Source organism: Myxocyprinus asiaticus, chromosome 22 (genome assembly GCF_019703515.2).
Source record: "Myxocyprinus asiaticus isolate MX2 ecotype Aquarium Trade chromosome 22, UBuf_Myxa_2, whole genome shotgun sequence".
Lineage (NCBI taxonomy): Eukaryota > Metazoa > Chordata > Actinopteri > Cypriniformes > Catostomidae > Myxocyprinus > Myxocyprinus asiaticus.
In genome coordinates this window covers 31795252-31818868 of record NC_059365.1, presented here as the reverse complement: position 1 = coordinate 31818868, position 23617 = coordinate 31795252, and the positions used below count along the sequence as shown (strand labels likewise).

Genomic DNA, 23617 nt, shown 5'->3' with positions numbered 1-23617 from the left:
GCCTCCTTACTTTTTCAGTTCTGCCCACAAATTTTCTATCGGATTGAGGTCAGGGCTTTGTGATGGTCACTCCAAAACCTTGATTTTTTTGTCTTTAAGCTATTTTGCCACAACTCTGTAGATATGCTTGGGGTCATTGTCCATTTGGAAGACCCATTTGCGACCGAGCTTTAATTTCATGGCTGATGTCTTGAGATGTTGCTTCAATATCCACATAATTTTCCTTCCTTATGATACCATAATTTTTGTGAAGTGCACCAGTCCCTCCTGCAGCAAAGCACCCCCACAACATGATACTGCCACCCACATGCTTCACGGTTGGGATGGTGTTCTTCGGCTTGCAAGCCTCACCCTTTTTCCTCCAAACATAATGATGGCCATTATGGCCAAAAAGTTATTTAATCGGACCCAAGGAAATTTCTAAAACATTTCTGCAAACTGTAGTCTGGCTTTTTTATGGCAGTTTTGGAGCACTGGCTTCTTCCTTGCTGAGCAGCCTGTCAGGTTATGTCGATATAGGACTAGTTTTACTGTGGATATAGATACTTGTCTACCTGTTTCCTCCAGAATTTTCACAAGGTCCTTTGCTGTTGTTCTGGGATTGATTTTCACTTTTCGCACCAAATTATGTTCATCTCTAGGAGACAGAATGCGTCTCCTTTCTGAGCGGTATGATGGCTGCGTGGTCCCATGGTGTTTATACTTGCATACTATTGTTTGTACAGATGAATGTGGTACCTTCAGGCCTTTGGAAATTGCTCCCAAGGATGAGCCAGACTTGTAGAGGTCCACAATATTTTTTCTGATGTCTTGGCTGATTTCTTTTGATTTTCCCATGATGTCAAGCAAAGAGGCACTGAGTTTGAAGGTAGGCCTTAAAATATATCTACAGGTACACCTCCAATTCAGTATACCTCCTATCAGAAGCTAATTGGCTAATTTTCTAAAGGCTTGACATAATTTTCTGGAATTTTCCAAGCTCCTTAAAGGCACATTTAACTTAGTGTGTGTAAACTTCTGACCAACTGGAATTGTGATATTGTCAATTAAAAGTGAAACAATCTGTCTGTAAACAATTGTTGTAAAAATTACTTGTGTCATGCACAAAGTAGATATCCTAAATGACTTGCCAAAACTATAGTTTTCTAATATTAAATCAGTGGAGTGATTAAAAAATGAGTTTTAATGACTTCAACCTAAGTATATGTAAACTTCTGACTTCAACTGTATGTGACTGTGACGTTAGGCTGGAGCTGCTGGCCATCGATCACTCTCACTTGGTCAAAGGCATGCTTAAGGGTTTCGTCACGTGACTGCTCTAGAGGGAAATCACCCTCTGGAAATTCCCTAAGGGCGGGAATGCTGGAGGATTCCCCTCCTGCGTCACTCTGAGGCTAAGCAGCTGTAGACGGCCCTGGTTCCGCCTCCCCAGCCATTGCATCACACATCACACATCAAGACTTCGGTTTACAGGACCCATCCACACATAATGCTTTTAATAAACTTTTAAACCCCGGCCAATTGGCCCCCAAAATTATTCCGTGGTTCCTCGGGGCAGACGAACAGTCAACTGCTCCAGCACCATCAGATCGATTACATCCTCCATGTCATGGCCTTCCTCAGCTAGCACCCACTTCCGGCAGGCATCATAGAGCTGCTGGGAAAACGTGAATGGGTGGCTGGCTCCTTTCGGGTGAGGGAGCGGAACCCTGACGGTGTTGTTCCAGTGTGCAGCCAACTCGTTGCAGGACAGCTGACTTCAGTTTCGTGTAGTCCAGGCGGTCCTCAGCGGGTAGTTTCTGCGCCGCAAGCTGGGCCTCCCCGGAAAGCAGCAGCAGCAGGTGGAGGGCCCATTGTGTTTGCAGCCAGCCGGAGGTGGTGGCCGACTGGTTAAACAGGCTCACGAATGCCTCCAGATTCTACTGGAGCCCCATTTTCATAAGGACAAGGTGCGGCTTCATCGCTGTTTCTGGGGCCGTGATGGAGGGCCCGTCTGGAGATAGCCAGCTCCATAAGGCCTGCCGATCCTCAGCCTGAGCTTGAAGGAGCTTCTGGAAGCGGCGTTCCTGGGCAAAGAGAGCTTGATGGTTAGTCTCCTGGATGCCAGCCAAGGTGCGAACGCCCGGCGGTGAGGTATCCATGGCGACCAACCTTCTTCTCAATCCCGGGTTTCGGACACCGGTGTAATGTTCACAGTTTCGAGGGGGAAAGGAGGAAGCAGTAGTCGGCGTTGCAGTCCACGTAAATGTACTTTTAGTCTCAGGATTTCAGTCACACTTTTGCCTTTTCACAAGAACATAAACTCAGAAATGCTACATAAACAGCTTTGCAGTGTTCAGCTCCAGTAAGCATTGTGTGTGTGTGTGTGTGTGTGTGTGTGTGTGTGTGTGTGTGTGTGTGTGTGTGTGTGTGTGTGTGTGACTCGAACTCTCTCTCCCGGTCTGGCATTCCGCTGGCTTTTTTTAAAGCCCATCTCCGCCGTCACTGAAATGAGACACAGGTGTTTAGAGACAATAATCACCAGGTGATGGCTCTTACCGCTTCCTCTCTCCCCACTGACAGACACACGACCACGTCCCCCTCCACATTGTGTTTGTTTGTGGATACAGTCAGACAGTTTATTGTGTTTTAGTCATGTGGGCTGTGAAGGATGGAGAGGAACCTTGCAGGTCACCATATAGTCATTAGTCACATTACCTCTAATAGTTTTGCTGAGCTTTTGGGAGATGTAGTCCACAGACTGAGTTCAAAGGTGTGGGTATTGTAGTTTAGTGAGACCTTGTGATGCACTGTACAGAGTAAGGCCAGCGTTTCCTCACAGGTCAAACCACTTGAGTCATGGCTGCCTGTGTTCTACCTGCATGCATAATGTATGAGAGTATTTTCTCAGCTTTAGTGGAGCTCTGCCCACACTGATTTGGAGTCAGTTAATCCAGCCCCTTTGATATCTGCTCTGACAGATGAACTCCCCTCCAGCTGCTCTACACTGTCTGGATCACCACTCATTGTAGACAGATGGTTTGTTCTAATATGACCTCTGCATGGGAATCACTATGTTAGAAAATATTCTCAGAGGTGTCACAAAATATTAGATATTTCAGAATATATTTTCCCTTTGGGCACAGAAGCATAAAAAAATGAATAATTCACCCAAAAAAAATATAAATTCTGTCACCATCATGTCTTTCCAAACCCATGTGCTGTATTTTTCTTTTCTTTTTTCAGTGGAACACAAAAGGGGAATTTTGATGACAGTTCATAGTGACCATTTGCTGTTAAGCTCCAAAAAAGCACTAAAAACACGGTAAGAGTAGTTGACTTGTGCACTATATTCTAAATCTTCAGAAGCCATAGGATAGCTTTGTGTGATTATTTACTGATAATCCACTCCGCTGCAGCTCTGTTTCTTACAGAAAGCTATTGTATGGATTCAGCGCACAAGTCCTGTAGACTGCTTTTATGGGGTTGTTTTGTCCTTTTTGGAGCTTGACAGTGTGCCACTTTAAACCCTTCTTGTATGAAAAGTGTCTAAATGAAGATTTTTTAAAGTTCACCTTTTGAGTTCCACAAAAAATAACAACATTATGTTGAGTAAATAATGATAGATTAAAGTAATAAGCTTTTTAATAATCTTAATTTTTAAAGAATTATGTTTAATAGCAGAAATTCTGGTGTGAAGAAATGGAAGCGTAGCAGTATTTCTGTCTGGAAGACTTGTAATACATGCACCATTCATTTAATTCAGGCGTCTCGTCCAATCATAATCCAGCATCTTCTTTATAACTCTGCAGTTGTCGGTTATCACTCTTCATGCGCATTGTTTTCACCCCCCATCCACCAGTTTAGGTCCCGTCTGGCTATAGGGGTAAGTTTCTTTTCCCTGCCATCATCGTCTTCGGCACGATCTGACGGTTTGAACAAGGATCTGAGAATCCCCATATTATGATTATTCTCATTTATTCCAAGTCTTTCTGGTAGTACTACACTACCCATGATCCTGAGGGAAAACGATCCACCAATCAAATAATCGTGTCAAACAAAGCACGCCAACGGATTGTAGTTCATTCCCTCAACTGAAACATGATGGACACAGTCCCTTTATCTTTGTCAAATACCTTTTTGCTTCATACTAAAGTTTATAATGCTGTGATTCATCTCGGAGCTGGTTGGTTTGGTTCATGATTTATAACTCTTTTATTAAGGATTTTATGAAATCCCTTAGGAAAACATAAATGGGAAAAATACTTCCGGTGTAACTTTGTTTCAAGGAGAGGAAGAGAGGAGACACTGGGAGATGCAGGAGTAAATACTTTAAATCCTTTAATAGCAATCGCTGGAGTAGAACAAACGCTGGAGTGGAAACAAACAAAAAGGCTCAATAGTAATCGCTGGAGTGGAACAAACGCTGGAGTGGAACAAACACTGGAGTGGAACAAACTATAAAGCTATACATCTCAAACAAACTACACAACGTGACACTTCAAGGACTGACAAATGAATGAACAAAACTAGAGGGTATTTAAACACAAGGAGCTAAATGAGGGAATGGAATACAGGTGTGGATGATGAAGAACAGATGGAAGTGATGAGTCATAAATAATCAGTGACTTAAAGTCAATAGTTTAATATTGTTCCACCATTTCTAATTCGATGATGTAATTCCCTTGATGTCATGAGATAAGTCATTCATTCCTTTATAAAATACATTATCTTATTATCTTATATTACCTTATAAGAGGGTGATTTGGAATGCTGTACATAGTTGGCAACTCTGCACATCATTCAAATAGTGCTCCTCACATTCTGCAAAATGAGTTTTAAGTGCCTCGTTCTACATATCGCTGCAGTTTTCTGGTGAAAAAAAAACAAAAAAACAGGAGGCACAACAACAAAAATTCACTTCCAAATAAATCGCAAGTAAAACGGCAGATTAACACTTCATAAATCATATTTTTTGCTCTGTTTTCCACACAGTACTATCTTATTGCATCAAAACATTTTCACTATAACACATGATTTTAAAGATAATACACTCTTGCATCACATAACCAGCTACATTTACAGGCTTATTCAAGCATGACAAAGTTATGCAACTGAGAGCATTGGACTTTGAACACAGGCAATTGTTCAAAGTTGGCCAGTGATGACCTTTGATTTGGCCCGCCGTGCCGTATATGATAAGAGGGGGTCAAAAAAATGCTATTGATGCATTTTATATATATATATATATATATATATATATATATATATATATATATATATATATATAAAATGAAATCAACTGAACCAGGGCAACTTTCATATTTTAATATAATGCAGTTTGCAGAGCCTGAAATTTTTTTCAGGATTGCAGGTATTGCGCACAAGTTTAATCATTCCCGCAAGTTCCACGTTCATAATGCTGAAAATTCCCGCACACTTTTATTCACTTTACAGTGCAGCTGTGAATTAGTAAACCAATAGATACAGATGAACAAATCAAATCAATAAACTTGTTTTTGTATCAGACTGTAATTCCAGAAGCTGTATGAGTAAATCCGCTCTGCCTCTCCCTCTTTCTCTTGCAGCTGTCAGCAGCACCTTAAGCACTTGTTAAATTTAGTGTGAGTGCACACTTTGTCGCATAGTTACTGAACTTAAGATGTTATATATGTATAAACCTTTAAAAACCTGCTAATTCCACATGCAAATGGAATTACGCAGCGTCTCGTAAGCGAGCGACACAATAAAACTATATTGTTCCTGTTCATAATCAACTAAGCTGTAAACATTGCACGCATGTGATGGTGAACGTCTTTCATATCATGGCGCTCCCTCATAATGCAGCACATTTGCAAGAAAGGCAGAAATAACAAAAATGCTTTGTGTAATGTACCAGCTGTAGGCTTATGGTGAAGAAAGACACTTAAACATCTTTTACATCTCTCATCTCCATCACTAGTTCCATCCAAGGTCGGAAATTCCCCTGCAATCTGATATAGTTCCAAATATATCCATCGTGATCTTCATTTGAATTTTCACGGAACATTATTTGTTTCGTGCCATCCGTTGTGCAGATAATGCCGAGTCAGTGGGGGATGCTCATGCCATAAAAGCGCACAGACGGGCACTCCGCTTCTCATGCTGCGCATCAGTCAGTGTCGTGCTCACGTGCTACAATTATCAAGTGCTACAATGTAGTTAATAATAATATTAACAAAAGTAATATCTGGATTATTAAATTGCCTTGATGTGAAATAAAACGTTATGAATGATACAATAATAATTTTACATTAACCACTTTTGTGTATAAATCATATCTCTGATTCATTGTTAAATGTTTATTTTTGCATTGTTTTATTCAATTGGCATGAAGGAACTGCTAAATTTTTTTAAACTTCTCATTCCAAATCTAGAGAAATGCTGTCATCACCTCCTCTGTGTCAGTGCATTAGTTTTGTATGCTATGTTAATTTAATAGCCAAAATATTTGGAAATATGTGAATGAGAAAACATGTTTTGTTTCTGTAACAATGCACATCATGCGATGTAGAGATCGTGCAACTTTGTAATTATTGAAACATGCCATTTTAAAATTGAATTGTTTAAATTAAAGTATTTTACATAAAAGGAGTCATAAGGTTAGAAAAAAGTACCTTTGTAAAGTTAAAAAATGCCCACCATATGAGCCGTGTAAGGAGGGAATTCCTCCCCAACCCCCCATTTTTAGAAATTAATTTCAGGCCCTGAGTTTGTTATAATGCAACGTTTACTTTCAGCCCATTGCCCTCAATCAAGTTTGATTTTTGGCCCTTTGCAATAAAAAGTTTGGGCACCTCGGTTAGGTGTCGGGTTTAGGATAGAGAGGTCAGTTTTGTTCATCCCACATTTGCTTTATGACACTATTGGTTAGGTTTAGATGTAGAATTTAGGGGGAAGTAAGTTTTGTTTATTTAAAACTATAAAAAGAGATAAAGGTTTTAAGGTTAATGTTGTATCATCTCATATTTGCTATTTATGACACTACTGGTTAGGTTTCGATTAAAGGTTTAGGTTAGTGAGGTAGATTTTCTTCATTTTAAAACTCCATAGAGTATTAACCCTAAAAACATAATCTTTTTGGTAGAACATTTAACTTCCTTTAAGTTCCCCTCCATAGACATTTCACCTCGAAACTCCAGCGATATGTGAAATGAACTACGTAATAACATTTTGCAAAAATGTTGCCACAGTCACGTAATTTTCATGAGATCAGGTTGGAACTATCCCTTTAAGGCTTGAACTAATAGAAAAGAAAAAAAAATACGAAAATTATCTACAACTGTTCCCCCTTGTAAATCACGAGAAGAACCAAATTGAATTAAGCAGTAAAGCAAATGCTGCCTGTACTCAAATGTTTGAGAACATTTCATATCCCAGAAGATATTTTTGCCTTGAAAATGTCAGCAGATGTGTGCTATAAGAGGAGGATTTAACCAGACGAGCGATTTGAGGCTGGGATGATGCAAAGCACTCAGGTGTGATCATGCTTATCATCTAAAAAGAGGAGACAATATGCCGTTGCTGTCTAGCGAAAGGAAAAAATACTGGCTAAGTATTTGAATCTGTCAGATAAACACCACCTGCTGAAAGCATACAAACAATAATAATACTGATCTCCCTGTGGTCTCGTATGCAGCTGTGTCATTGTTAGATTATAGGATTGCATGGGAGATGATGAAAATAAAAACAACTGAACAGATGCAGAGAGAATAGGCCTTGAAAATAAACAAAGTGTCTCTGAGTACCCTTAATTCCACAGTCAAGCACAAAACTCTCATATGTGAGCAAGTGCCATGAAAGAATCAAGAAGAGGCTGTTACAGGATAAAGCAAGAAGAGGCTGTTATGGGATGCTTGTCCATGTGCCTGTTTTTTGTTTTTTTGAATCAGGCAGTCTAGCCTCTACTGTAGGGAAGCTGTCAGAATTATCATTCCACACCCTGTAATTTTGTGCTCTGCTCTGTCACACACTGGCCCATCAAAACAATGTAGGCATCTCTTTGCCATTGCATACTGGGATATGCCAGTGATCATGCTCATCTCTGCAGTTCAGAGCTCCATTGGCAGGTTTTTTTTTTTTTTTTTTTTTTCTTCTGTAGGCTAAGTGAATAGAGCTACGATATACAACAATAATGGTTTGTACAGTATGCTGTGTGGCCATTCGGAAGAAAGCAGGCAATGGTATATGGAAATTTTTGAAGTCCAAGTCAGTACTTAGTCTAATTATATTAATCTTGTCACACATGGTCATCATTAATTGTAGGGATTTGTCATGATGATGTACTAGCCATCTATTTTATCTAGAATTTTTCTTTACATTTTTTGATATTTCAGTGAGTTGCATTTCTGTAATTAGTGTGGTAACATCATGCTATGCTTTAGCTATTAGACAGTTTGCATGGTAAAACCCTTTTTGAAAAAGGGTTAAAGTTGCGTCTTTTATTTCATCCCCTTTATGGCACTGCACCTATGCCGCAAGCATTGCATTTTTAGATGGCATGTCAAGTTAAAAATTGTTTAGCGTTTATAAATATGTTTAGAGACCCCTGCATTCTTTTCCATCTAGCTGTTTTTAATCGCAAGAAGATGTCTTATGTAAATGGCCCCTAACCATATAGTGCGCTGTATGTATGGAGTATGGCAAAAAAATTAAACATTTCTTTCACTTTCTCACCTTTCAGAAATGCTAAAACATAATGCATTTTCAGCATTGTTGTTTACACTTGCTGAAGTGCTTCACATATTGTGTGACCCTATTAAAAACATTTCTGTATGTTTCTTCTACATCATCATTTGTTTTACTATTATTATTAGTAGTAGTAGTAGTAGTAGTAGTAGTAGTAGTAGTATATATTTTGGCTGCACATTTGATAAGTTAATTAGAGTGGTTGTTAACTGATCAACTTTATCTAAGATAGTTTTTTGGAACATTGTACCAAAATTGAAAATTGGCAACTCTGTACTACAATGGATTTGCCCTATTGCATTTTCTCATTGGGAATTTTTATAGAAAGTGGCATTTATTGTTTTGTTGCGTTTGTTCATTTATTTAGCAATGTTTATCAAACTATAATTGCATTTATGCATAAATAACACAATCATGATTTGTATTTATTCTTTTCAGGTAAAAATGAGCACAGCAATGTTTTATTGAAAGGATAAGAAGTGCACAGTTAGTTCTTCTGATTAAGAGCCATAAGGATGAGCTTGGCTTTAGTGGTAGTGAAAATGGAAATCGGTAATCAGCAATATTGATGAATGCATGATAATGATTCACTCAATTTTAGTTTGTAGGAGTTCCAAGTGTATAAAGACATAAATAAATTAAAGAAATATTAATTTAATTAAAAGATTATTAAATTAATCATTTTTAAGATTTTTATTTATTTATTTATTTATTTATCATTTCCATTGTGTTACATAGCCAAATTATTTGACAAGATGTTTGTTTGTTTATTCAAAAATATATTTTTATGTTTTATCTTGGAGCTATTTTATGTTAAAAAAAAAAAAAAAATGTAAGTAATGCGTACCATACAGGGCTAATAAACTCGTCTGATCATGGTCTACAAGTTAAGACCAGTTAAGATGGGAAAGTGATTTAATTGTCCATTTAAGACCGGAAAGTCGACTAGTTGTTCGAGAAACTCTATGACTAGTTGATTTTAAAAATATGTAGTTTTGCACATCCCTAATTAATACCCATGAACAAAAACACACTTTTCTACTTTTATAAAATGGTCCATAGTAGCCTAAGCATCGGTCTCATTGGAAAAGTGATTCAACTCTGTGTCTCTTTCTGATTAGGATTATTGGTTATTTGACAAACCTGTCATTGTAAATTAGGACCAAACTGAACACACCCTTAACCATGATGTGTTTAAAGGCCAGCTGTCCTGTTGCACTCAGTATCACTGCTCTGAGGCAACATTTAATGGAAAAAAAGACAAATCCTTAAACCCTCTCTTTCATCTGGCATCACATGTATTTTCTGGAATCTATTTCACTGTCAGCCATTCTCTGAGTTGTTGCCCCATACCTGAGGGCATTAACCTCAATATCCACAAGACAAGAGCAGAGTGTATTCAATTTAGAGTAAGCAACACCAGCAAAGTAAGGCAGTTCACCCACTTGAAGGTAGCATGATCTTCCCAACTCTTTGAATACACAGTAGAAAATGTCCTATTTTCTTATACTTGGTTCATACTTTTAATGGAACATAAAGGAAAAGTCACATGTGTTTCGACAGTATACTGTAGCATTTTCACTCAAAGAGTTTTCATAATTGTCACAATTAAATAATATTTGCTTTTTAATAATGCAGTACCACCAACAAGGATATTTGCATAACATTGCATTAACTTGACAGACACTGAACTGCATTCTCAACTCATGAATACATTGATAGGTCGATGAATGATTCAGAGAGGCGAAGCAGAGATGCAGACCCCAGGCATTTGTCTTGATTAGTTTTCCATTTGTGTTAGCGACCTAATTAGAGTCCAACACAGGCCTCTACCTGTTACACCATCACAGTCTATACGCACCACTGCTTTTTTCCGCCACTGGCAGCTTGAAATGTGACACTGCTGTCTGGACAATGCCATTTCGGAAAAGCTTGAAGTATGGTATGTGGTTTCTCCCAGCAGCCTAGTTTGTCTAACCCAGTGCTGCTCATTCCTACTCCTTGAGAGCCAGCTTCCTGCAGGGTTTAGTTTCAACCCTGCTCAGATCTGTCATTAACTTTCAAGTATATCCAAAGACCCTGGCTGCATCTGTAAGCTAAAAAATGTGACCCTCCTAGGCTGTATTTGGAGGTAGGAAGGCATCAAGGCAGGTCCAAACCCATAGAGCTGATCAGCCATGACATCAATTTGTAGGTGAACATGGAAGGATAATTCGCTATGGGTCCCCTATGAATTTTCCTTTGGGTTTTTAAAATGTTTTTTTTTTTTTTATTATTATTATTTTTTTACTTATGAGTAAAATAAGGTCTGTGGTAAACATAACTTGACGATACATGGATGTTTTGTTCTACCACATAAATTGTATGTGTAAGCATACTTAGCAATAAAGCTCATTCTGATTCTGATTCTGATTATATACTTTCATACCTCAAAAGTGAATTTTTGTTTTGTTAAGAATGCAATTCATTACGGCTTCAAAATTTACGTTTGAGGTATGAAAGTGTGCAGTTTATGTTGTAGAACAAAATGTCCACTTATCGTCAAGTAATGTTTACCTCAGACCTTATTTTACTTATAAATCCAAAACCTATTGGAAAATTCAGAGGGAACCCATGGCAAATTCTCTTCTGGGTTTTTGGACTTCAACCTTAACAGCTCTTTTATTTGTGTAACATCCTGTCTACTAAGATTCCTTCATCTGGTTCTTTTTTGAAGGGAACACAGATAAAGCCTTCGATGTCTATGTTATCCCAAAATCCTATGTAAGTGGTTTGGTGGTTGGTTGAAAGGATTAAAATGCTGTCGAAAGGAGTGGTTGAAAGCAGTAAAATAGTTTAAAAATGTGTACTTTAAAAAAATAAAAAAATAAATAAACGTTCACTCGTTTTTACTCTAATGCTCGACTTGGGGTGATTCTTACGAAACCTACAAGAAAATATGCTGATCCTATTTTACTCCAAAATCATAAGAAACAAATAAGAAATTATATTTTGCACATAGACAACGAAGTAAAGAAGTGTTATGATAATGAGAATCATCATTAAAAACAATGGTAATCATAAAAGTAAAATGTCCGGACAAGTTACAATAATGACAAATGGGTGGTAAAATGTGTCCTAAAAAATATTCTCACAATGCAAAAAAATCGTAATGGTCCTAAATGTAGGCTTCATGTAAATTTTTCAGTAAATATATGACCAGAATATTTTCTTAACATGTTTTGTGCACCCATTTTCTTAATAATGGCTTGGTTTTGTCTAAAGCTCACTTAAATGTCTTTTAGATCATTAGAAATGATGTTGCAGTGCTTTTGAAAGGCTGTCTTAAACCAGTTTACACAAACACTGCCTGCAAAGTCGTTGACTGACTGGACTGTGAGGCAGCATGGCAGCTGCCTTGGTTTTATGGAAGCAACTCTTAGATAGTTGGTTCGGCTGCGTCAATTAGAGTTGGAACTAAAATTTGCGGCAAAATGCCTTTCTAGAAGCTGAAATGAGTAACTCTTCTCTAACCTGAACAACTGTAGAAAGCCATGTTCTTGGATGGATGAGCCAAATTACAGAATATAATCTATGAACACTTTAGTTCAATGGAGCTTTGCCCATTCTCCCTGCCTGGTGATGAATTGTGTCAATCCACTCTGTTATTGGAAAAGACTGGGCCTGTACAGATCACATTTCTTAAAATCCTGGTTCATACTCTAAAGGAACTCCCCAAGTCTTTTTACATTTTTATGACCTCATCAATTGCTGATCCAATGGCAACATTTTTAATAAATATATTTTAGATTGCACTGATGTACTAACTCAGAAACAGAAAAAGATCTTGAGTAAGGACTTTTTAAAGATTCACAAGCTCTGTTGTTACTCTCCTCTCCTGTCTCAATGATGAAGTGAGAGAGGGAATGAGAAGAGAACGAGAATCACTTGGTGTCGGGTTAGTAGTAAAAGTGAATTGTGGAAGATTGCTTTGCAGACTGTGAGAGACAGAGGCCGGGACAGAATCAGAGAGAATCTGATTGGTCAGATAGGAACAGATGGAGGTCATCTTAAAACTGCACTAGTGAATAATCAGAAAATAATAAAGACAGAGAATTTAGCCATAATTTGCATTATGTACCAATGTTATCTGCTAATGAGTCCTATTTATCAATAGATCTTTGTAAAAACAAATGTGCACTTATAAGTAAGAGATAATGTACAGTCAGCTGGTTCTTACCGCAAAATAAACCCAGACAGGTTGATCAAGTGTTGACTGTACATTATCCCACTTATTACATGGCTACTAACCAAATAAATAAATAAATGGACATGAAATATTGATTTGCGTTGAAATTGTGTAATTATGTGAGAATAAAGAAATAGTTGAACAGCTGATTTATACTTCTGGTTTGTTTTGGAGATCTGTTTATTTTTTTGAAAATTACCATCTGACTACTCATTATCCATCTTATTACAAGACTACTTGCCAAATAAATAGGTTAATGGACATGAAATATTGATTTGTGTTGAAATAATATTATTATGTGTGAAGAAAGAAATCGCTGAATAGCTAATTTACAACTCTGATTTTCTGAGTTCTGGTGGTGTTTATTTTGCAAAAATGACTATCTGACTGCTCATTATACAGTACAGCTTATTACAAGACTTCTTGTCAAATAAATAAATAGACATGAAAAATTATTTTTATTAGCTTGTAGAAATCGCACAGTGATCTGAGAAGTAGGAAAGATGAGTATTCCTGAGATCCATGTAATAATAATGGCATTTCGATCATTTGTGTTTAATGGCCATTGTGCAACATAAATGCTGAGCCCAGCTGGAATGATTTATTCCTAATGGAGGTTATAATCCAATCAATTCTATACCAAAATGCTATTAAAATTATTTAAGAGTTAATTGTGTACAATATTTTTTGGTTATACTTCAACGATACTTTGCTAAGCCACTCAATTCCCATAAAACCCATTTTTATTTACTGTATATAAAAGATGTTTGACCACTGTTAGTTAGCCATCGAACTACACTGGTGGCCAAAAGTTTGGAGTAATGTACAGATTTTGCTCTTATGGAAAGAAATTGGTACTTTTATTCACCAAAGTGACATTCAACTGATCACAATGTATAGTCAAGACATTAATAATGAGAAAAATTACTATTACAATTTGAAAAAAAATTCAAAGAGTTCTCATCAAAAAATCCTCCATATGCAGCAATAACATCTTTGCAGATCCTTGGCATTCTAGCTGTCAGTTTGTCCAGATTCTCAGGTGGCGTTTCACCCTACGCTTCCTTTAGCACTTGCCATAGTTTTGGCTGTCTTGTCAGGCTCTTCTCATGCACCTTACAGTCTAGCTGATCCTACAAAAGCTCAATGAGGTTAAGATCCATAACACTCTTTTCCAATTATCTGTTTTTCCAATGTCTGTGTTTCTTTGCCCACTCTAACCTTTTCTTTTTGTATTTCTGTTTCAAAAGTGGCTTTTTCTTTGCAATTCTTCCCATAAGGCCTGCACCCCTGAGTCTTCTCTTTACTGTTGTACATGAAACTGCTGTTGAGCAGGTAGAATTCAATGAAGCTGTCAGCTGAGGACATGTGAGGTGTCTATTTCTCAATCTAGAGACTCTGATGTACTTATCCTCTTGTTTAGTTGTACATCTGGCCTTCCACATCTCTTTCTGTCCTTTGTCTTTGAAGACTGTAGTGTACACCTTTATATGAAATCTTCCATTTTTGTGGCAGTTTCAAGCATTGTATAGCCTTCATTCCTCAAAATAATGATTGACTTAAGAGTTTCTAGAGAAAGCTGTTTCTTTTTTGCCATTTTTGACCTAATATTGACCTTAAGACATGCCAGTCTATTGCATACTGTGGCAACTCAAAAACAAACACAAAGACAATGTTAAGCTTCATTTAAGGAACCAAATAGCTTTCAACTGATATAATGGCAAGTGATTTTCTAGTACCTAATTAGTAATTTAGCATGATTACTCAAGGATAAGGTGTTGGAGTGATGGCTGCTGGAAATGGGGCTTGTCTTGATTTGATAAAAAATTACTTTTTTCAAATAGAGATGGTGCTGTTTTTTACATCAGTAATGTCCTGACTATACTTTGTGATCAGTTGAATGCATCTTTGGTGAATTAAAGCAATAATTTCCTTCCAAAACAACTAAATCTAAATTATTCCAAACTTTTTGCCACCAGTGTAAATCTGCAAAGTTTTAAGTGTTTTAAGAGCCAATATTAACCACAATACCAGCAGTTATGGGTAAATAATCATGCTTAATGGGAAGATAAGCTTTGACTTTCACCTGAATGCACATTGTTTCCTCAGTGTGAACACTATTTATGAGTGTGTGTGTGTGTGTGTGTGTGTGTGTGTGTGTGTGTGTGTGTGTGTGTGTGTGTGTGTGTGTGTGAAGGCATAAATCCCCATAGGCCGACCTCAATGTATAATGCTGACACAGTATTGATTACACATGAGTGAGTCAAATCAATAAGCTCTGCAGGTTGCAGAGTATAATTACTTTGGCCAAATCAAACTCAACTCTCCATTGCTTTAAACCACACTCGAAAAAAATAGCCAGGAATAACGAATGTTGTGCTGCAAGTAATCTGTGACTGGTTTTCTTCAACACAGAAGTGAGAATTGATCTTTCTGCTGTAGCTATCGAGAAGATAACCTGTGTTTATTTGTAAATGCTGCAAACCTCTCTCACGCATCTTCTTTCTCTTCTTTTACAGTGGCAAACATCCTGTGGCGAGAGGAAGGTATGCAAGATGTTAGAATTTGTCCCAACTATATATAGTTAATTAAAGGGATAGTTCACCCAAATTTGAAAATGATGTCATAATTTTCTCATGTTACCAACCCGTATGACTTTCTTCCGTGGAACACAAAAGGAGATTTTAGGCAGAATGGCTGCCTCAGTCACCATTCACTTTCATTGAATGGAGAAAAAAAATGAATGTAAGTGAATGTTGACTGAGACTAAAATTACATTTCCTTTTGTGTTCCATGGAAGAAAGAAAGTCATACAGGTGGCCTGGGTAGCTCAGTGGTAAAAGACGCTGGCTACCACCCCTGGAGTTCGCTAGTTTGAATCCCAGGGCGTGCTGAGTGACTCCAGCCAGGTCTCCTAAGCAACCAGATTGGCCCGGTTGCTAGGGAGGGTAGAGTCACATGGGACTCCAGCCAAGTCTCCTAAGCAACCAAATTGGCCCGGTTGCTAGGGAGGGTACAGTCACATGGGGTAACCTCCTCATGGTTGTTATAATGTGGTTTGTTCTTGGTGGGGCACGTGGTGAGTTGAGTGCGGATGCCTCGGTGGATGGCGTGAAGCCTCCACACACGCTATTTCTCCGTGGCAACATGATAAGATGCGCGGGTTGATGGTCTCAGACTTGGAGGCAACTGGGATTCATCCTCCGCCACCCGGACTGAGGCGAATCACTATGTGAAGCCTCCACACACGCTATTTCTCCGTGGCAATGTGCTCAACAAGCCACGTGATAAGATGCGCGGGTTGATGGTCTCAGACTTGGAGGCAACTGGGATTCATCCTCCGCCACCCGGACTGAGGCGAATCACTACGTGACCACGAGGACTTAAAAAAGCGCACTGGGAATTGGGCATTCCAAATTGGGTGAAAAATCCCAAAAAAAAAAAAAAAAAAAAAAAAAAGTCATACAGGTTTGGAACAACATGAGGTGAGTAAATGCTGACAGAATTTTCATTTTTGGGTGAACTATCCCTTTAATGCTGAGGCCAGTCACATTTGAATTCATCGGAGCCTTGGAAAGATCATTATATAACAATTTCATATATGTTCTGCTGCAGGTCTGGGGATTGGAAACATGTTTTATGTGTTTTATGAGGACGGTATTAAAGTCATCCAACCAGTGGCCTGTGAGATTCAGAGACACATCAAACCCAGCGAAAAGCTTCTTGGCCTGCAGGTGAGCTGCTGTATAAAATAAATATTAAATTACATGTTTGTATGAGTGCTATTTATTTGACAGTGTTCACAAAGTTGTTCTTTTAACACTTTTTATATACTTCAAGGTTGAGAATGCCTTTAAATTCCCATTCAGTTCCTGAATTTGAATTGATATAGCAAATTTTTCATATAATTACGAATTATAATATTTGTATTTCTTTATATTTTAGTAATCAATGTTTGAAATGCCATCTATTGAAATATGTATACAAGTCACTGAAAAATAAGGAGATCTTTTTTAAATCTAATTTTAAAACATGTGTTAAAGGGGTCATGAAATGCTCTTTTTTTATGCTCAAAACAACAAGCAGCTGGATGAAACCAAATCGCAATGCGTTTCGACCATGCGCAACGTCTTATCCAATTTTTGTGAGAGTACTAAGAGCAACTGGGCATGGGTGGGAATGTTTGCGCTACTGTGGGTGTAGGCATGCAAACTGTGGGTGTATTGTATGTAAATGAAGTGCCGCAAAGCACAATTTGCTAATTTCCTAAGAATTTGGTTGTTGGGGGCATGGGTAGCTCAACAAGTAAAGACGCTGACTACCACACCTGGAGTCGCAAGTTCGAATCCAGGGCATGCTGAGTGACTCCAGTCAGGCTTCCTAAGCAACCAATTGACCTGGTTTCTAGGGTGGGTAGAGTCATGTTCAACTTCTCCTCAACACCACAGCGGACACGCTGTCACGTCAGGTTACCCTCAGGGGAGAGTGGAGACTCCACCCTCAGGTGGTCCAACTGATTTTCTGTCAAGCAACACAGGTAGACCTGTTTGCTTCCCGGGAATCCTCCCACTGCCCGCTCTGATACGCCCTGACCGAGGCACCCCTTGGTATAGATGCGCTGGCACACAGCTGACCCCCTGGACTACACAAATACGCGTTTTCCCCTATGAGCCTACTTGCACAGACCCTGTGCAAGGTCAGGGAGGACCGGAAGCAGGTCATCCTAGTAGCACCCTACTGGCCCACCCAGAGATGGTTCTCGGATTTCACGCTCCTCATGACAGCCCCCCCCCCCGGCAAATTCCCCTGAGGAAGGACCTTCTTTCTCAGGGACGGGGCACCATCTGGCACCCGTGACCAGACCTCTGGAATCTCCACATCTGGCCCTTGGACGGGACACGGAGGATTTAAGTGGCCTGCCGCCCGTGGTGGTAGACACGATCACTCAGGCTAGGGCTCCCTCTACAAGGCGCCTGTATGCCTTGAAGTGGCGTCTATTGGCTAAGTGGTGCTCTTCCCGACCAGAAGACCCCCAGAGACGCACAGTCAGATCGATACTTTCCTTCCTGCAGGAGAGGTTGGAGGGGCAGCTGGCCGTTATTTCGGCTCATCACGATACAGTAGATGGTAAGTACTTGGGGAAGCATGACTTGATCATCAGGTTCCTGAGAGGCGCTAGGAGGTTGAACCCCTCTAGACCACGCCTCGTTCCCCGTGGGACCTCTCTGTAGTCCTTCAGGGTCTACAGGGAGCTCCCTTTGAGCACTTGGAGTCAGCTGAGCTTAAGGCACTCTCTTTGAAGACTGCCCTCCTGACTGCACTCACTTCCATCAAGAGGGTAGGGGAACTGCAGGCATTCTCTGTCAGCGAATCATGCCTGGAGCTCGGTCCGGGTTACTCTCACGTGATCCTGAGACCCCGACCGGGCTATGTGCCCAAGGTTCCCACGACCCGTTTTAGGGATCAGGTGGTGAACCTGCAAGCGCTGCCCCAGGAGGAGGCAGACCCAGACTTGGCGTTGCTGTGTCTGGTGCGAGCTTTACGCATCTATTTGTATCGCACACAGAGCTTTAGAAGCTCCGAGCAGCTCTTTGTCTGCTTTGGTGTACAGCGGAAAGGAAGTGCTGTCTCCAAACAGAGGATCGCCCACTGGGTCATTGATGCCATTGCGATGGCATATCAAGCTCAGGACATGCCACCCCCTGCAGGGTTACAAGCCCACTGTACCAGGAGTGTGGCGGCCTCCTGGGCCCTGGCCAGTGGCGCCTCTTTGGCAGACATCTGCAGAGCAGCGGGCTGGGCAACACCCAACACCTTTGCGAGGTTCTACAATCTCCGGGTTGAGTCGGTTACGTCCTGTGTAGTGGCAGGCACAAGCAGGTAAGTTCCGGGACAGCTGGCTGGGTGAACCGCTTGCGCATAGCGCCTTTCCCCTCCCTTGAGGGGAAGACGTGTGCTCTTGACTCCCAGTAGTGTTCACAGACTGTGATCCCTGGATGACTTCCTCCTTAGCCCTGTGGCAGTCGAGCTTGCAGAGAAACTCGCTGCTGGCTTAGTAAGTGCACTGGTAAGGCACTGTACTGAGGTAGGTGCTCCGCATGTGGTGGTTCCCCATAGGTAACCCCATGTGTTATATCTTCCTAAAAATTGTTTCCCTCTTGGTAAACTATGTCTTCCTTGAGCAGAGGGCCCTCTGCTCCAGTTTCCATGCTTGTAGAAACTCCTCCCCCCTTGGGCAGGACCTACCATGCGACTCTCCACATGACATACTTCCGACGAGACTCAGTAAGACCATGTGATGTATTTCCACTTGAAGTACCCCCCCCCTTTTTGGGTGCGGTGTGGTCTCCGCGGCATCTTCCCCTTATGAGTGACACACACCACCCCCCCACCCCCCCCACCCCCGGACGTAGACACTTAGGGCTCCTAGTCAGTTAACAAATTCCACTCTTTTGGGGAGAAAAGAGAAGGAAAAGAGGCCTCAGCTGGGCCAGCCTGTCCACCTATTCATTGGGCAGTCGACTTGTTCCTGAAGGACTGTTCGATGCTCATAAAGAGCATTGGGGGAGGTTACGTGATGGCCTGGTGCGCTGGCTACGAGGCACACAGCAGTCTGCCTGTCACACACCGCCACTTCACGTAACACCATTCAGAGAGTTGTGGCGTTTTTTATAGGGACCCCTAGTGTCACTACATCGACACAACGTCAAGTGAGTGACAGATAGGGAACGTCATTGTTACTTTACCTCTGTTACTTTACATTGTTACCTCTGTTCCCTGATGGAGGGAACGAGACATTTTGTCCCTCTTGCCACAACGCTGAACTACCCGCTGAAATGGCTGGGACCTGGTCTCGGCTCCTCAGCACAAAACCTGAATGAGTGGTTGCATACCAGCTCCTTTTATAACCGTATACCTCGCCAATTCTCATTGGCCTTTTTTCAAAAGAGCTCCCAAGAGTGTCCCCTAGTGTCACTACATCAACACATCGTCTCGTTTCCTCCATCAGGGAACGGAGGTTACAAAAGTAACCATGACGTTTCCAACCTCCAGAGAGGCGGCAGGCCTCTATTAGGACATCAATCAAATACCAGGCCATAACGGCAGGACCCAGTGCAAACTCTATTTAAAGAGCATCACAATGTGTTTTTCCTACATTCTGCTCATGGGGAAATGAGTGTCATGTCTTCTTACCTCTTTTTTTAGTTTTTATTCAGTGATCATTGTGAAGATGAGACGATTCATTATGGTTACAGTTAACAGCAGCAACGCTAGAGAATGAGGACAGAGGCATTTGGTTGAGCTTTTATCTGGTGATACAAGATTAATAATCATGCTTTTACACATTCTTAAAGGTGATATGTGTTTTTTATGTTCAAATATGTTCTCCTATACCAGCTTAATATGCAGAGACAACTACAAGCCATTCGTAGTTTAATTCCCCTAAAAAGTGTAAACATTGTGGCTTTATGGTACTATCAAAACATTGCTCCATTTTTTATATTCTTATGATTATTTCATATCTGTGTAAGTTTACTATTCTAATTGTCTTCAGACCCATTTATTATAGATATATGTGGCGGGTCACTAAAGACCCGAGTTATGTAATAATGTTTGGATAAACACCCATGCATTTAAAGGTTAAAAAATAAATCTGATAATCATAAAAGTCTGTGGTTCTTGTCCAAAATAAAGACATCTCAACTTGAGTTTTGGAAGAGTTTTCCTAGACCAGACACATCCAGTCACATCAGTTTGTGACTCGTCTTGATTGTTGTTGACAGCCCTTGAGTATCCCAGTCAACAGCACAACCACAGGAGACGCCCACTTCGGCTCAACCTCTGTAGCCATCAATCAAGCAAGCTCTCACCTCTTTAACCATGGCATATTGTGCCTCAGGACTGCCAGCCACTCACACATCTTACATAGACTGTCTCCATGACACTTCTGCCCACTATGAGTCCACATTCACTCTGTCAATTCCTCTGCAGGCTAACACTACAGAGTCTAATACTCTTTTGCTTTTATTTTTTGGTTTGTTTTTAAAAATCTATATTATTTGGGTGACTTCATGGAAACTCAAGTGGCAAGTAGGATTACATTGTTGAATAGACCTGAATTTCTCTACAGAAATTAAATATTGACCTCTGTTCTTTGCAAAGTCCTATTAAGCCTGCTTTAGTGTTGGAGGTTCATTTCTAATTTGGTATCGTATTAGAAATTAAAGACACACACTGCTTTTTAAGGCTAGAGATAAGCCCTGTTCACAATGACAGCATTTGAATGGCTGGAGGTCACAGTGTCTGTGCTGTTTGTTGCAGGCATTTCTCAACCCAGTCTCATGGCAAGTCATAATAATAGTATGAGATGGCAAAATCGTAAGAAATCATGCGAGTTGGAGTTTTAAATTTTTTTCTAAATTTAAACCCTAATGCAAAACTAACCATAAAGTCTAACCCCTTACCCAAACCCTAAACCTAACCATGATTTTAAAGGGAAATAACTTTTGTGTACCACGGAAGAAAACATTGGGTTTGGAATGAGACGAGGGAAGCATATTAAAGGTTATTGACGTCAGTAATTTGTATTGCATTAAATAAACATGGAATGAGTAATGAAATATGTTCACAGACAAGCCAAGTCTTGCAATGTCATACAGTTCAAATTATTAGGTGTCGTGAAACTATGTTGAAGTTTCAACATGACTGCAGAATCCAACTGCAACAAGCAACAGATAACTGTCTGCACTACCAATGGTTGTCGCCACATTGTCACTCATTTGCATAAAGTTGAACACTGCTCAAGTTGGTTGCATTGCCAGCGGTCGCTGTCGCTTATGTTACCAAAATCGGCAGCTCTCAATCAGAGGTGGGTAATAACATGCTACTTTTACTCTGTTAAATGTACTTGTGTAAATTTTTTGAAAAAAAAAAAAAATGTATATATACTTTTAGAGTAGGTTTAAAAGTAGGTACTTTTTACTTTCGAATGAAATTTGTTTACTTTTACTTCGTTACAATGGGCGGCATTCCTGTCGTTACATTTGTAGGTGCTACTGGTTGTTTAAATCAGTTTTACTATCAGAAATAATCAACAATTAATTGTTATTAATTATGTAATAATTAAATATCAATTAAATAATAATTAAATAGAATTTAACTCATTAAATTCTATTCTCGGGGCACCACTCTTTGAAAAGAGAAAAATGATAGCAAGTTACTGATTGAGTCTCACAAAAACAAAATCTACCCTGTAGGTTGAGTATCCTAATTGTTAATCAAAATAATCAAAAAGGTGAAAAACTAGTTAAATTATTGCCATACAAATCTAATTGTAATCTTGTTACAGTTAGTTTCTAACACCAATAAAATAACAGTACTCTGAGGTAACTTGGGAGTTCTTGACGTGGCAGAGGTTGGCTTCAACACAATATTCAAACAAAAACAAACAGGAGTACTTATTATAATATAACAAGATTTATTATAATCAAGCAGTAGTGAACACAGCCAATACTATCTGAATATAATCCAAAAAGAAATCAAGGAAATCCTAAACTAACAGTGGAGCTATATGCTAGTGTGTGTGTGTGTATATGAGTGTGTGTGTGTGTGTGTGTGTGTGTCCAGATGCGGTAACAAAGGAATCAAAATGGAGGATCAGGTTCAAAATGGAGGGTTAGATCCAAAATGGAGCTGATACCACGTGAGGGTGGAAATGAGCGGACACACAATGGAACTGACGAAACAGGCGGGAGAATTTGGTTCACCAGCCTGAGTCGAACATAAACCGCGGCGCCGCTCACTCAATGAATATCAGTGAGAGAGAGAGAGAGAATGAGAGTGAGAGAGAGAGGAAAAGTAAATGCAATTTAATTTAGGGTAACTGCTCGTTACAGCGGGACTGAATTACTAGTTCAGATCACTCAACAAAACAAACATAACCCCAAAAGAAAATGAAATACAAATCTCCCAACTCGAAACAGCAAACAGCGAGCAGAATTTAATATATAAATATACTCAAAACATCAGCATTTAGAATCAAAAATATGATTTAGTTTCACAAGAAAAATCACAGTTTCTAAACTAAATCTGCCCAGATATCAAGCCTTACTTGGGAAATCCTGTGTGATTTCAGTAGGGTTGTCCATTAGAATTCCTGTTGCATTGAGCGGTCAGGAGAAACGGTCTGGATGGTCCCTTGTCTTATACTCGTCAGCGAAAAAATGCATCTCTGCTTTATTCTTCGGATCCAGCGATGGAGAAGAATGCAGAAGGTAGTCAACGTAGAATGAAAAAGAGGGAGTAGGGAAACTGGTCACCTTTCCGTTTTTCAAAATAAATTCACTGTTGCTTTACAGTGAAACTGAACCGGTTGTTATAAGTATACTATAAGACTTGAACAAAGTTAAGTTAATCTTACTCTACCGTGGCCAAATGGTGAGGTTAGAAAAACGTGGTCTCTTTGTTCTCAGTCCAAAACGGAGAGAAAACTCCTTCAGTACGTGCACAGTACAGATGTCCCTTAACAGCCAGCCAGAGCTTAGCACAGAGAGGCCGAACTACATCTGTCCGCTGGTTTTATTGACAAGATGACGTCATCGGTCGTAGGCCACTTTCGACCAATGCCGTTTGAGACTGGGTCCATGGGCGGGACTTCGCATCCAGTTGTGAATTTGTGAAGGA

The 23617-nt window shown here is 39.8% G+C and overlaps 1 protein-coding gene across 2 annotated transcripts in view; it reads left to right on the top strand.

Moving 5' to 3' along the window:
* The window catches only part of LOC127413035 (follistatin-related protein 5-like), a 251700-nt gene that overhangs the window by 198637 nt on the left and 29446 nt on the right, over positions 1 to 23617 (top strand). For both annotated transcript variants that reach the window (XM_051649838.1, XM_051649837.1), the window contains exons 11-12: positions 15454 to 15480; positions 16550 to 16668. In XM_051649838.1, coding sequence (XP_051505798.1) covers positions 15454 to 15480; positions 16550 to 16668 — 146 coding nt within the window. The remainder of the gene's footprint in view (positions 1 to 15453; positions 15481 to 16549; positions 16669 to 23617) is intronic.